This window comes from Acomys minous (assembly GCF_964271855.1).
Source record: "Acomys minous genome assembly, chromosome: 10".
NCBI lineage: Eukaryota > Metazoa > Chordata > Mammalia > Rodentia > Muridae > Acomys > Acomys minous.
In genome coordinates this window covers 48,148,365-48,162,907 of record NC_140491.1, presented here as the reverse complement: position 1 = coordinate 48,162,907, position 14,543 = coordinate 48,148,365, and the positions used below count along the sequence as shown (strand labels likewise).

The 14,543-nt window shown below is 51.3% G+C and overlaps 2 protein-coding genes across 15 annotated transcripts in view; one reads left to right on the top strand and one right to left on the bottom strand.

The window, feature by feature from the left end:
* Positions 1-14,543, bottom strand: part of EMID1 (EMI domain containing 1) — a 52,426-nt gene that overhangs the window by 24,071 nt on the left and 13,812 nt on the right. For 6 of the 12 annotated variants that reach the window (XR_014782534.1, XM_084798727.1, XM_084798721.1 and 3 more), the window contains exons 4-13: positions 9,503-9,580; positions 8,035-8,096; positions 4,941-5,061; positions 4,489-4,578; positions 3,604-3,750; positions 3,109-3,213; positions 2,631-2,729; positions 2,436-2,488; positions 2,027-2,089; positions 1,884-1,928 (exon numbers count right to left, since the gene is read on the bottom strand). Coding sequence is in view for 11 of the 12 variants with exons in the window: in XM_084798727.1 (XP_084654853.1) it covers positions 1,884-1,928; positions 2,027-2,089; positions 2,436-2,488; positions 2,631-2,729; positions 3,109-3,213; positions 3,604-3,750; positions 4,489-4,578; positions 4,941-5,061; positions 8,035-8,096; positions 9,503-9,580 (863 nt within the window). In the remaining variant the exon portion in view is untranslated. The remainder of the gene's footprint in view (positions 1-1,883; positions 1,929-2,026; positions 2,090-2,435; positions 2,489-2,630; positions 2,730-3,108; positions 3,214-3,603; positions 3,751-4,488; positions 4,579-4,940; positions 5,062-8,034; positions 8,097-9,502; positions 9,581-14,543) is intronic. The other 6 variants (XM_084798726.1, XM_084798725.1, XM_084798719.1 and 3 more) reach the window with 3 other exon arrangements.
* On the top strand, positions 10,223-12,290 carry LOC311607153 (uncharacterized protein). 3 transcript variants are annotated; one of them, XR_014782537.1, is made up of 3 exons: positions 10,223-10,597; positions 10,997-11,170; positions 11,747-12,290. XR_014782537.1 is itself a non-coding variant. In XM_084798776.1 (3 exons), the coding sequence occupies exons 1-3, from the start codon at positions 10,343-10,345 to the stop codon at positions 11,785-11,787; spliced, it is 369 nt and encodes a 122-aa protein (XP_084654902.1). In that variant the 5' UTR covers positions 10,223-10,342; the 3' UTR covers positions 11,788-12,290. The 3 variants fall into 3 exon arrangements, 1 of the variants encoding a protein (XP_084654902.1); XR_014782538.1 differs by having other exon boundaries at positions 10,938-11,170; XM_084798776.1 differs by having other exon boundaries at positions 11,098-11,170.

Genomic DNA, 14,543 nt, shown 5'->3' with positions numbered 1-14,543 from the left:
CATCCTCACCTGTCACCAGGTGTGTGCAGGACTATAAAAGGGCCAAGCTGCCACCTTCTCTCTCTCTTACTTTGTCTCTTGTACTCTCTTACTCTTATACTTTCTCTAAGGGTGCCCTCCTCTCTCTCTCTCTCTCTATCTCCCGAGTACTGGGATTAAAGGAGTATGCCACCACGCCCAGCCTTGTATCTTTTTTTTTTTTAAAGCCAACTGACTTAAAAGTGATGATGATGATGATGATGGCCTGAGGGCGAGGCTCCATGATAGACCATTTGCTGATGCATGCTGCTAAATGCCCTGGGTTCAATTCTCAGCCCTCTCAGAAAAAGTGTTGTGGGGCTTAAGACAAGTGTAGAAGTAGAATACAGAGCAGTGATAGCACAAGAGGATGAAAGAAGAACAGCACACATCTGACACACCCAGTCAGTACTGACACACTCACATCAGCATCATACATGAAGCTATGTTAATTCATGTAAAGTATGATGAGGAAAGGACAATGTTGTCCTCAGTAACTGTGGAAAAAAACCAACAACAAACAAACCTACAACATAAATGGGATTACTAAAAAGCTATCACTGGCCGGGTGTGGTGGCACACATCTTTAATCCCAGCACTCGGGAGGCAGAGGAGGCGGATCGCTGTGAGTTTGAGACCAGCTTAGTCTACATAATGAGTCCAGGGCTACACAGAGAAACCCTGTCTCAAAAAAACAAAAGAGGGGAAAAAAGCTATCACTGGGTGCAGTGGGTCCCAGGGGACTCTATCCTGAAGAAGGCGAGTGAGAGTGTGGCTCAGAAGCAGAGCACATGCTGAAAGAAGCAACAGAAGGCAAGAAAAGGAAGTGAGAAAGACCGGATAAACAGACACCAACGGCAGATGGTTGACTTAAACAGAACCCCATTGATAATTATGCAGATAAATGAAAATATCAATGAACTAAATGGCAGACTGTCTGATAAATGCAAGACTCACGTTATTTATAAGAAATGTACTTTAAATGCATTGGCACCAGCATGCACATACAGCAAGTGTTACAACATTGGTGTGGTTACTTTAATAGCAAACAACGCAGAATTCAAGATGCGAGTTCTAGAGATATAAATATTGATTCCACAAAGGCAACATTTAAGTCCTAGACTTGCATCTGCTTAATACCAAAGAGTCAAAGCACATAAAACAAAAAACTGGTTACAGCTGAGAGAGAAGGACAGATCTATATTCAGAGAACGAAAACAGGCAATAGTCAAAGAGACAGGAAGAGGGGCTGGAGAGATGCTCAGCGGTTACGAGCACTCACTGGCTGCTCTTCCAGAGGACCCTGGTTCAATTCCCAGCACCCACGTGGCAGCTCACAACTGTCTGTAACTCCAGTTCCAGGGGAATCTGACACCCTCACACAGATAAACATACATGCAAGCAAACAACAATGCATATAAAACAAAAATAAGTAAAAATTAAATAAAAAAAAAAAGAAAGATAGGAAGAAATGAATATAGAGCCCCAGACAGACAGACAGACTGAAAAGGATGGATATTTTTTTAAAGAAGGGTGGGGCCAGGTGTGGTGGCGCATGCCTTTAATCCCAGCACTCAGGAGGCAGAGGCAGGAGGATCACTGTGAGTTCGAGACCAGCCTGGTCTACAGAGTGAGTTCCAGTACAGCCAAGGACACACAGAGAAACCCTGTCTCGAAAAACAAAACAAAACAAACAAAAAACCAAAACAAAACAAAAAAAGGATGGATGATGTGCCCTAGCAATGGGGAGCAACTGACAGAAGGGAGCTGTCCTGGATCACACAGGAGGGTGGGTGTCCCAGGTTCCGGAGCCTGGGCTAATGGGGTCCTAGTGGAGTGGGCATAGGGGAGATGGCATCACTTACCGGCAACCCCATAGTGCCTTGGGGGCCAGGTTCCCCAGGCAGTCCCTGTACCAGAGGAAGGGAAAGAATTAAGTTAGCTGGAGAGAGCTATATCTAGGGCCCCAGGACTCCTCAGAATCTCCCAGAATCATCTGTGTACTTACTCTCTCACCCTTCTCTCCTGGGTGGCCAGAGGTTCCTTTGGGTCCAGAAGGGCCTGGGGTTCCCTGAACAATAAGACAGCCTTGTGTGGCAGTAGGCAGAACTGGGTAGACAGGGGGGTGGGGACCGAGGAAATGCGGAGGGAGCCCCAGCTTGGCCCAGGCCTCACCATATGCCCAGCACACAGCAGTCAGGTCAGACCAGACGCCCCCACCCTGTGTGCTGGGCTGCAGCATGAAAAATTGTCCCCCTTTTCCTTGGCCTCAAGGGGGTAATAATACTTCTCGTTGCGTGAACTGAGTTAAGATTTATGGGAAGCACTTTGCATATCAAAGTACTTACTGGACGGACGGATGAACAGATGGGTGAATGGAGTTACGCATGGCTGGAAGAACTTGGATAATGACTTACCGTGTGTCCAGGACTCCCAGGGGCACCCGCGGGGCCAGGAAGTCCAGGAGGACCTGAGTATAAGAGGATGTCTTCAGGAGCAGAACGGGACCACAAGGCTAAGGCGGTTCCCATCAACTGCCTCCTAACAGCCACAGCCCAGTCCGGTTGCTTCCTGCCATCTCCTTCCCTTCCTCAGGCCTGGACTCAACTTACCCACGGGCCCTGGGGGGCCTGGAGGGCCTGGGGGCCCAGTGGGGCCTTGGGGCCAGTGACTGCTGGTCTCAGTGAAGGTATTAGACAGCAGTGGATCTCCTGGGTGAGAGAGGACAGTGAATTCTTAGACCTTGGGGAGGGTCAGTCATCGTCTGCCACACCAGCTCTGACCGCAGCACAGACAAGGCCGCCGGTACCTGCTGCCAGGTACAGAGACGAAGGGAGACCTGGGTTCTAATTCTGCCACAGTCTAGCCAGTGACGATCAGAACGGCTCTCTCCTTTGCTGACCCTGTACTGTTTACCCGTTGAGCAAGCATTGACCAACCCGACTACCGTGTTTCAGGCTTCTATGCATTGAGGCTCCTGGAGCCCAAGAGGCTGGCACTGTTGCCATCTACGGGGCAGAAACAAGGACGCTGAGGCTAGGCGAGAACACAATGGTGAGATGAGAGAGTGAATGCTACTCAGTCACTCACCAAACATCGGGTGCAGATGGGGTTGAAACGGCCTCGCTGTCCGCACGTGGGTAGGTGGGGCCAGGCTGCCTGAGGGAGAGGCCTGGGATCCACACTGGTGTTCAGCTGGGGGAGGGGGCCGGAGCTACCCTGAGCATCAGGGCCACAGCTGTGGCCTTAGGAGCTCACAGCTCAGTCTTGAGGTCAAGCCTGGAGCACTCCAGCGCTCTGCAGGCAGCTCTGAGGCTTGGGGATTGACCTAATGCCAGGTGGTTTTGAGCAAGTGGGTCTGAGACCACTCCCCCTTGCCCCCCCCCCTGTGTGAGCGTGGCACGTGACCTCCCTCTCTAGCCTCAGTGTCCTTTCACTGGGAACAGAACGGCAACACCTGCTGAACAACTAGGTGACACCAGGGCAAGCCCAGCACCAAGATGGCACCTAATAGATGACAACAGGTACCACTCTTTAGCTTCAGTAACCCCACCTCAAGCCACTGGGACCCCAGGGGTGACTTACCATGCATGGAGAGCTGAGCGTGGGATGGCCCAACGGGGACCGGAGGCCCTGGAGGCCCAGGAGGACCTGGAGGGCCTGGAGGGCCCATCTTTCCAGGGATGCCTGCAGCTCCAGCCTGGCCAGGGCGTCCTGGGGGTCCCTGAGGACCTGTAGAAAGAGCACGGGTTAATAGGTGGATGGGAGGCAGGGACAAGGAGGTCTGGAGCAGTGGCTACAAAGCCTCTGAAGTGCACAGGCCTGCCCTCCTGGCCGTCTGTTCCAGGGAAGAACACGGCTTTGTGCCTTCACCTCAGCCGACACTGTTCTGGCTTCTTTCTACAGGGCCCCAGACTTCCCAGCGTCCTCTACAGAACCCTCATCAGAGAGGTTAGGCACTGATGTTCCTTGCCAGCCTACCTATCCCCCATCCTGGAGGCAAAGACTGGGCTCAACCCACCCAGTGGCCAGCTCAGGGTCTGCTGAGAGAACAGCGCATGAGCTAAGTAGATCAAGATGGCTTCCTAGCCCAGGCATGAACAGGCACCGTTAGAGGGCTGATGAGCAGAGGGGCCAGGTAAGTGGAACAGGACTGTCCACCCTGACTATGCCAATGTTGGGGAGACATCCACTGAGACCCCAGGCAGGAGAGATGCCCACAGAAGCTAGAGAGAGCCAGGTGTGTGTGTGTGTGTGTGTGTGTGTGTGTGTGTGTGTGTGTGTGTGTACAAGCCTCTCATCCTACCTCTTGGGAAGCTAAGAAAGGTGCCTCTCTATGAGTTCAAGGCCAGCCTGGTCTATAGCGCAAGCTCCAGGCCAGCCAAGGCTACACAGTGAGACCCTGTCTCAAACAAACAATACAACGCAGAACAAAACAGAAGGTTGGGAGGCAGCCCTGTGATAACCTACCTGGTGGGCCTCTTATTCTTACTGGGCCCTGGCTGCCAGGGTCTCCCTTGGGTCCAGTGGGCCCAGGCAGCTGCCAAGGATCAACTCGGTCTGAAGAGTAAAGAGCAGGAACTTGGCCTCTATGCTTTGGTTGCATTCCCCCCCCCCATTCATCCTGGCCCTTCAGCCCCTACTATCTTGAGGTAGCTGTGCACCTCCTCACACTCCCACTAGCTCCTGGCAAGCCAAGGGTGAAGGGCAGGGGTCAGCATTCCTGCTAGGTTTGGGAAGGAAGGTCCCAGATTCCCCTCCCTGAAACGGAACTGCTCATTTCCCAGACCTCAGTGCTCAGGACTCCCCAGGTGCCTCTAGCCCCGCCCACTGGAGAGCAGAGAAGACCAGGGCCTGCCTTGAGGGGCATTTCTTTCACCTAAAACATCCCATGGGGGTGTGTAGCCTTCTGTACCCCTTACCCTGCGGGCCTCCATCTCCAGGGCTGCCCTGGGCAGCTGGGTGTCCCCAGAGCAGGGCAGAGTCCTCAGAGGGAGCTGGGATTGAGGACGCTGTCCGCTCTGTCACACTCAACACAGCCACCTGTGGAGGAAGAGGGAGAGAGAGATAGGGCGGGTGCCAGTAACTCACTAAGGACAGTCCAGCCAGAAGGCCATATAGTCTTGGGGGTCCAGAGGCCCAAGGAGCCAGCAGAATCCAGCTCTGAGTGAAGACCTGGGCTTACAGGGGCCCTGGATGTCATCAGAAGTGACTGCTTTTCAACATTCACAATCCATAATATGCACCGTGGGACCGTCACTCTGCATTGCCGCTGCCACCCAAGTTGAGCCCGGGATCATGGGATCTGCCGGCCACAACAGTGTACTGCTGCTTTTGTCAATGTTTCACAGGGGGATGGGAAGAGCTGTGTGTGAGTGTGGGTGTGTCTGTGAGCATGTGTGTATGTGTGTGGGAGAGTGTGTGTATGTGTGTGTGAGAGTATATCTGTACGTGTGAGCATATATGTGAATATGTGTGTCTATGTGTGTGAGCATCTATGTATGAGTGTGTGTGTGTGTGTGTGTGTGTGTGCGCGCGCGCTGAAGATTGAACACACTGCCTTCCAAACACCAAATAAATGCCATGCCACTGAAAACTGGAAAAACTGGGAGAGTCTGACACTCCACACCCACAGGGCCCAGGATGAAAAAGATTCGGCAAGTACCCCCAGCTCCTGACCAACGGTTAGGAAAGGGAAAGATGGCCACCGATGGTGTTCTGTCCCTATAGCAGATGGTTTGTAATTATGTAACTGCTCCTTCTGGGACCTGGCTTCCAGATTTCCCTATGACCGGTTAACATTTTTACTGTTAACTCACATCTACTCAGGACAAGTTCCCAGAGGAGGGAACAGCAGAGCAAAGGGACAGTGTGCATCCACACATGCTCAGAAAACCTGGGAGAAAAAGACATCTGAAAGGGGAAAGCTCAGAGCCAGTGAGACCGTTCAGCCGGCAAAAACTCCTTCAGCCAAGTCTGAGCTCAGTTCCTGGGACCCACAAAGTAGAAGAGAAGAACATCTCAAATTGTCCTTTGATCTCCACTGTGGCACTTACATACAACTGAACACAAACAAATAAATACAATTAAAAAAAAGGGGGGGGGGCCAGGCAGTGGTGGCGCATGCCTTTAATCCCAGCACTTGGGAGGCAGAGGCAGGCGATCGCTGTGAGTTCAAGGCCAGCCTGGTCTACAAAGCAAGTCCAGGACAGCTAAGGCTACACAGAGAAACCCTGTCTCAAAAAAAAAAAAAAGGTAGCCAGTGTCAGACATGGTGACACATGCCTTTAATCCCAGCACTCGGGAGGCAGAAACAGGTGGATCACTGTGAGTTTGAGGCCAGCTTGGCCTATAAAGGGAGTCCAGGACAGTCAAGGCTACAGAGAAACCCTGTCTCGAAAAACCAAAAAAAAAAAAAAAAAAAAGGTAACCAGGCGTTGGTGGTACACACCTTTAATCCCAGCACTCAGGAGGCAAGAGGCCGGTGGATTTCTATGAGTTCCAGGCCAGCCTGGACTACTGAGTGAATTCCAGGACAGCCAGGGTTACACAGGAAAACTCTATCTTGAAAGCAAAACAAAACAAAACCAAAACCAAAATCAAAACCAAAAATAAAAGCCGGGCGTGGTGGCGCATGCCTTTAATCTCAGTACTTGGGAGGCAGAAGCAGGTGGATCATTGTGAGTTCGAGGCCAGCCTGGTCTACAAAGTGAGTCCAGAACAGCGAGGGCTATACAGAGAAACCCTGTCTCGAAAAACCAAAAAATAAATAAATAAATAAAATTAAATAAAAAAAAAAGGTGGTAGTCCAAGGCTACACAGAGAGACCCTGTCTCGAAAAACCAAAAAATAAAAATAAAAAAATAACCCCCCCCCCAAAAAAAAGGTGGTAGCTCATGGCTGCAATCTCAGTTACTCAGGAGTGGACAGAGGAAGATGGAGTGTTGCTCAGTGGATGAAGGGCTTGCCTAGCACTCACAGAGCCCTAGGCTTGATAGTAGCGTCACCTAAGCCAGACGTGGCGGTGCACACCTATAATCCCAGCATGGAGCAGGTGGAGGCGGGACATCATCCTTAGCTACACAGGCAGTTTTGAAGCTAGCCTGGCATACATGAGTCCCTCTCAAAAAGGAGGTGGGGGTGGGGGGGCAGAGGCTGGCGAGATGACTCAGTGAGTGGAGATCTTGCCATTGAGCCTGATGACTTGAGTTTGAGTCCTAGGACCCACACCTTGGGTGGAGAGAACGCTACATGCGTACAGTAGATGAACTAACAAATGCTTAAAAAAAAAAAAGATAGGTGGATCTCTGAATTGGAGACCAGCCTGGTGTATATAGTGAGTTTCAGGCCAGCCTGGGCTACACAGTGAGACCCTGTCTTAAAAGCAGCTGCTGGTTTTTCTCTCTGGGCCACAGTTAGTCTTTGTAAATAGTTTCCTGGATTTCTGAGGTTTGTCTGAGTCTACATTCAGAATCTTGTTTCTTGTCTTTTTTTTAACTTTAAAACCCTTTCTATCTTGAGTTAACTTGAGATGGGGGGCATTTTCATTTTCAGTCTAGAAGATAGCATGGAGGGGCAGGATAAAGGACAAAGGTGAGGGGCTTGGAGAGATGGCTCAGAGGTTAGGAGCATTGACTGCTCTTCCAGAGGTCATGAGTTCAAATCCCAGCAACCATATGTTAGCTCACAACCATCTATAATGAGATCTGTATACATAATAAATAAATCTTTAAAAAAAAAAAAAGGATAAAGGTGAGAGGCAGGCAGGGTCTGTCACTGCTCTTAGGGATGTAGTATCTTGGCTTATCTGGCTGAGAAGTGGGCCTCATGGGAAGGAGTCTTAGGGCCTCCCGTATGGCTGTGCACCCGAGGAGCAGTCCACAGGGAGCTGATCCCGGGCCATGCCTGCTGGAAAACGGTCTGCCCAGAGGGTGGGCACGGGGGTGGGGGAAACAGAAGGAGTGAGGGAGGTCCATGTCTCCAAGGCCCAGAACAAGAGGGGGGCTGCTCACCCACCTTGGCTTCCAGCACCTTCAGTCTCTCCGTCAGCTCAGACACTTTGCTGCAGTTGAGACAACCTGTGGGGAGGGGGAAGGCTGGGGCTAAGGTCAGGGGTCCTAGGTCAGCCTAGAGTTCTCACCCCTGGGAGGAGGCAGGTACCTGACAACGCTAATCCATGGGGGGAGCAGTGTAGGCCTGAGCTGCAGATTCACTGCAGGCCCAGGTGGGACACCCCTGGGGTCGGGGGGAGGTTCCTTCTTTCTATCCTGGAACCTCCAGAGAGGAGCCTTTCTTTCTTTCTTTTTTTAAAAGATATATTTATTTATTATTATGTACAGTATTTTGCCTGCATGTACCCCTGCAGGCCAGAAGAGGGCATCAGGTCACATTATAGATGGTTGTGAGCCACCATGTGGTTGCTGAGAATTGAACTCAGGACCTCTGGAAGAGCAGACAGTGCTCTTAACCTCTGAGCCATCTCTCCAGCCCAGAGAGGAGCCTTTCTCTAGATTCTGGGGCCCTGGTTCTGCTGGACTCAGAAGGATCCCATCTCCAGAGGGGGCAGGCAGGAAATCCTGTTTCCTCCTGGGCAGGGGTGAGGCCTGAGCCTACCAGCTCTGGGGACCAACAGGCCACAGCTGGGATGCTACTGGCCTCACACATAATGGTTTTTCTGGCTGTGTCAAAGAGCCACATCCCAGCTTGTCTGGCCATTTTTGGAGTCCGTTCAAACTGGCTGCTCTGGTCCTCACTGTAGCCCCGTGTGTCACACAAATGGCACAAAGGAGGCACCCGAGTTGGTAACAAGGTGCGGTGAGTGTATAATGTAGCGACCCACACAGCTCAGAGGACCCAGGCCTGGTACTGGTCTGCTCCTGGCACCTTGGGCAGAGCAAGGCTCCACCTGACCCTTGGTTTCCCTGCTCTTAAATAGACTCAACTAGTTCTTCTGGGCACTGTGGGCAGCTGTGAGGTTTGAAAGCATGCAGCTTTGGGGCTGGAGAGATGGCTCAGAGGTTAAGAACACTGTCTGGTCTTCCAAAGGTCCTGCGTTCAATTCCCAGCAACTACATGGTTGTTTACAACCATCAATAGTGACATTTGGTGCCCTCTTCTGGCCTGTAGGCATACACGCCATATAAATAATAAATAAATCTTAAAGAAAGAAAGAAAGAAAGAAAGAAAGGAAAAAGAAAAAAAAAGCATCCAGAGAGGAAACTGGGGGGGGGGGGTTGGACCTGTAATTATAAAAATCCAGTGGTCAAAGAGCTCGCTGGGGTGCCTGGCCCAATTCAGACACCCCTCAGGGCACTTCCTCTGCCTTGAGGCTCTCTGTCCAGGGCATGGGGTAAAGCAGTGTTACACTTGACCCTCTACTGCTGGACCCAGCTGGCTTCCGGGGGCAATTACCTCACTGTCCTAGGTCTACCCTCGATCTCCTCCAGCCCCAGAGGTTCCCCCAAGAAGCTGCGCGGGGACCCACCTGAGAAGGCCGTGGGCCTCAGTGCCATCCGTCGCATGGTGCTGCCTGACCATGTAGGCTCCAGGAAGCCAGGGGAGCCTGCAATGGAGGGACAGTGGGCTAAGAGTCTGCTGACCTGAGCTAGCCTCGCCTCGTTAGATAGCCCTTTGTGCTGTTGTTACCCCAGGATGGATCTCTGTTCCCATTAATGTAGAGGCACAGGGAGGTGGAGCAATTTCTCTGGGTCAGACAGCAATAAGGAGGCAGGGATAAACAAGAGGCAGGCTGCTTGACGGGCTGGTGAGAGGGGCTGGCCACCTGTGAGGGCCACACATAAGGTTAAATGCTGTCCGGGTGACCGCAGCGAGCGCCAGAGCTAAGTAAATGTTTAGAACTCACAGACAAGCTCAACTCCCAGGCCCTCTATTTACCGACCTGTCTTCTCTGGACCTGTCTATTCTCCCATCTGTAAAATGGAACAGCAAGGCCAGGAAAGGGTGATCTGTGCAAAGGCTCTACTGTGCATATACAGGGCTCAGGCACCCAGCAGACGCTCGATAAATGATGCAGTGCTGGTTGCCACGCTCGCTTTCCATACCTCACTTGGTAAGGAGAAACCAAAGTGACTTTCCATGTTTAAATAAAAGCCAGATAGAGGATGGCTGCCTGCTCCAGGAGCCTACCCGCTCCGCACCCAGGAGGGTTTACCCAGCCTGGCTGGTCTGATGTCATGGGCCTGGTTTTCCACACAGCTGGAGGGACTGCCTAGGCAAGCCAAGGGCGGAGGGCGCAGCTGGAGTGGCTCTCCAGCCAACAGCGGTAACTGCCCTCCCCAGCCCCCTGCGCCTGCCTTTTAAGGCCATGGAGTGTCATCCTGGGGGGCGGGGGAGACAAGACCCAAATAAGGCAGGAGCCTGGCTGCTTGGACATGGGCTGTGGGCTGAGGCAGGGAGTAAGAGGCGCCGGCAATCCAAACCAGACGGGTCTCTCTGGCCAGCCCCCAGCAGGGAGGCCGCCTGGCCCTGTTCCGGGACCCAATGTGCCCAAGGATTTTTGCTCAGGCTGGACGACTTCCCTAAGAGTCCCAGGAGCCTGCTGCTTGCTCAGATACAGGAGGTAAGTGCCTCCCACAGGTGACAGGAATAGAGGTTTGTTGGCCTGGACAGTGGTAAAGATGGTGGCGGGGTGCCCAAGGAGGGGAGATTCCATTGTGAAGCAGGGCTTGTGCCCAGTGTGCTCCGTGGCCCAGCATAGCTCTACAAAAGCCAGCCACTGCAGCTGACTTGTGTTTAGTGCAAACACACACACACACACACACACACACACACACACACACACACACACACGCCATTCCTGCACATCCCAAGCACCCCCACATATGTCTTGTTTTTACCACTGAGAACTGGGACTATACAGCTGTAACAGATGAGGAAATGGCACCCTTCTTTGGTTCCAGAAAAAGCCAAGCGCCTGAATGACTAGAACCCTCCCTGTTTTCCTCCTGGAGAAACTAAGGCAGAGGGATGACGTCACTTACTCGTGGTCCTCCCCCTGAAGTTCTTCAGCTCATGACTAAACCCGAGCAGGGCTGACAACATGTTGGGACCGCTTTGCAGGTCCGCCTGGCAGGAAAGCCCGCGCCCAGCAGGAGATGGAGCCTCCTGCAGCCCTTTATCCTCTTCGTCCCAGGTGAGGCGAGTGCAACGCGCTATTTTATTATTCTATCATTAAAAACAGACAGGAGCCAGACGTGGTGGCGCACGCCTTTAATCCGAGCACTCGGAGGGCAGAGGCAGCTGGATCACTGTGAGTTTGAGGCCAGTGTGGTCTACAAAGTGAGTCCAGGACAGCCAGGGCTAAAACAGAAAAACCCTGTCTCAAAAAAAAAAAAAAAAAAAAAAAAACAGAAAAGAAAAAAGAAAAGGAAAACAAAGTAACACCAGTCTGTCTTCTACATTTTTTCTTTTCTTTTTTTGGGGTGGTTGTGGAGGTACGGGTGTCTCATAGGGCGCAGGCTGGCCCAGTACTCCCTGTGTAGCCAAGGATGGCTCTGAGTTAGTGATCCTCCTGCCTGCACCTCCCATATCCCATGATTACAGGTGTATGCCACCATACCTACCTTTGTCTCTTTATTTTAGAGAAGGATCTCCCCATGTAGCCCAGGTTGGCCTCAAAGTTTTAATCCTCCTGCCTCAGCCTCCTTAGCATTAGGATTATCGATGTGCACCACCATAGCTAGTGTCTTCTCCCCTTTTTTTCCCACAGCACTTTCCATGTGTGCATACCCTCGAAGCTGCCCCGATTAGAGCAGTTCCCGTGATGACCGCCACTTGTCTGTCCCTGGACTTCAGCTCCTGCCCCAGCAGGACGAGGACCTGGATCATCCTGCACCTGACAAAGAGAGTCCTGGGAACGCTGCAGGGCTGCAAGCAAAAAAAAAAAAAATCCAACTCCCCGAAGAAGGCACAGTAACAGGCACGACAATGCAGGGGACAGGCACAGCTGCCCCAAGCACGGGCACACACGTGCTCTCGTGGCATACAGGGCTTGTCTCTGAGCTACTGACCATTAGACTTGCGGCTGGAAATCATTTCCCAAACAATCTGGAATGGGCTATTTAGCCAACAGCCATTAAAAAAAAAAAAAACAAAAAAACCAAAAAAAAAAAAATCTCAGAAATATGTCCAAAGGGGCCGGGGAGATGGCTCTGTGAAGAAAGTGCTTGCCGAGCAAGCATGAGCACCTGCTTTTAGTCCTTAGTACCATGGAAATGCTGGGTGTGGGAGCACACACCTATAATCTCCGTGCTGGGGAGGGGGAGGCAGGAGGCGGGAATCCCTGAGGCTTACTGGCGGGCTAGTCTAGCAGAATTGTTGGCCTCCAAGGCCAGCGGAAGACCCCGTCTCAAGAGAAAAGTAGAGAATGAGAGAGACACTTAATATGGAGCTCCAGCCCCCATATGTACACATGTGTGCTTGCCCACACACGTGTACACACACATATCCACTCATGTTACACACATGCTCACGTGCATGTACACACATACATAGCCACACTCTTGTATTTACAAATGCACACAATTTTGACACATGCACATACACATATGTGCATGAATACATGTATATACGTATGTATGTATATATAAACACATACCTGGAGCAGAAGTGCAGACACAATAGCTCAAAGTGATTGTACATTCAATTAGGAAAGAAAGTTTAGTTGGACATGGTGGCGCACACCTGCAGTTCCAGCACTGAGGCAGGAGGATCAGGAGTTTGAGGCCAGCCTGGTCTACACAAAGAGCATCCAGGACAGCCAGGGATGTTACCCAGAGAAACCTTGGCTCAAAAAAATCTTAAAAAAAAAAAAAAAAAAAAAAAAATATATATATATATATATATATACACACATATATATAATATATGGAGTGTGTGTGTGTTGTGTGTGTGTGTGTGTGTGTGTGTGTGTGTGTTTAAGTGGGGATGGAGACATGGCTCAGTGGTTAAACGTGCTCACTATTCTTTTAGAGGACTCCAGTTTGGTTCCCAGCATCCATATTGTTTGGATCACAACCCCCTATAACTCCAGCTCCATTGGATCTGATACCCTCTTCTAATCTGTTTGGATGCCTGCATTCACATGCGCCCACACACATACACAGAGAGAGAGAGAGAGACAGAGACAGAGAGAGAGAGACAGAGAGAGAGAGAGAGAGAGAGAGAGAGAGAGAGAGAGACAGAGAGAAACACAGAGAGAGAGAGACAGACAGAGAGAGACAGAGAGAGAGAGACAGAGACAGAGAGAGAGATTGAGATTATAATATTTTGGGTGAGAGGCAATGGTGGCGCACGCCTTTAATTCCAGCACTCTGGGAGGCAGAGGCAGGGCGGATCTCTATGAGTGAGGCCAGCCTGGTCTACCCAGCAAATTCCAGGACAGTCAAGACTACACAGAGAAGCCTTGTCTCGGAAAAAACAAAAACAAAAAACAAAAACAAAACATTTTCGGGAGCTGGAGAGATGGCTCAGTGGCTAAGAGAACTTGTTCTCCCACTACCCGCCCCCCAAGGCAGGGTTTCTCTGTGTAGCCCAGGCTGTCCTAGAACTTATTTTGTAAACCAATTTGGCCTGGAACAAAGAGACCCACCTGCCTCTGCCTCCCAAGTGAGGGGGAATACATTCGTGTGCGCACCACCACTTGGCTTACAGCCCTTGTTCCTACAGAGGCCCTGGGTTCAGCTCCCCGCACCCACACGTCGGCTCACAACCATCTGTATCTCCAGTCCAGAAGACCTGGCGCACATACACCCTCAGGCAAAGAAAACTCTTAAAAATAAGTAAATCTAAAAGAAAGAAAGAGAAAGGAAAGAAGGGCTAGGGTGTAGCTAGTTCAGTGGTAGACGGCTGGTCCCCAATTCTTGTAACAAAGCAGAGAAAAGAGAAAAGGTAAGTTTAAGGGAACAAGACTCAGAAAGGTCTAGAAAACATTGAGCTTTCATTTCAGGATTACAGAAACCAGCCAAACCACCCAACGCTCGCTCTGATAAAAATACGTTTAGAGACATGCCTTGCTGTAAGCGGGCCCTTTAGTGCATGTACACAGCTTTAGTACAGATGCTGTAGCTTGGAAGATGCCCCGCTAGGGTTAAGTTATTCCATCGCTCCCACTGGAGTTTGGCCAGAGACTTGAGCCCCTCCCTGCCCTGAAAGGCTCCTCCAAGCCCTTACTGTATCCCAGGAGGGCCCTGGAGGCTGGCCCCACCACCACGGATTCCACTAACTCCGGGGCACGTCCCACTGTCTCGGAGGTCTCCAACTGTCTCTCTGTGTCCATCCCTGGCTCTGATTCCTACAGCTATGGTTCCTGTGCCACCTCCTCTAGGAAGTCCTCCAGGACTGGACCGTCTCTTGCCAAAGCCCTACCAAAGTGCTCATTCCTCAGTGTGATGTCCCCCACAAGGCTGGTGTGTTCTGCAGTTTCTGGTCCTGTGTCCCCTCCCTGTACCAAGTGTTCTTCCACATGCCGGGCCACAGAAGAGCACTGAGGACAAAAGAGGAGATCT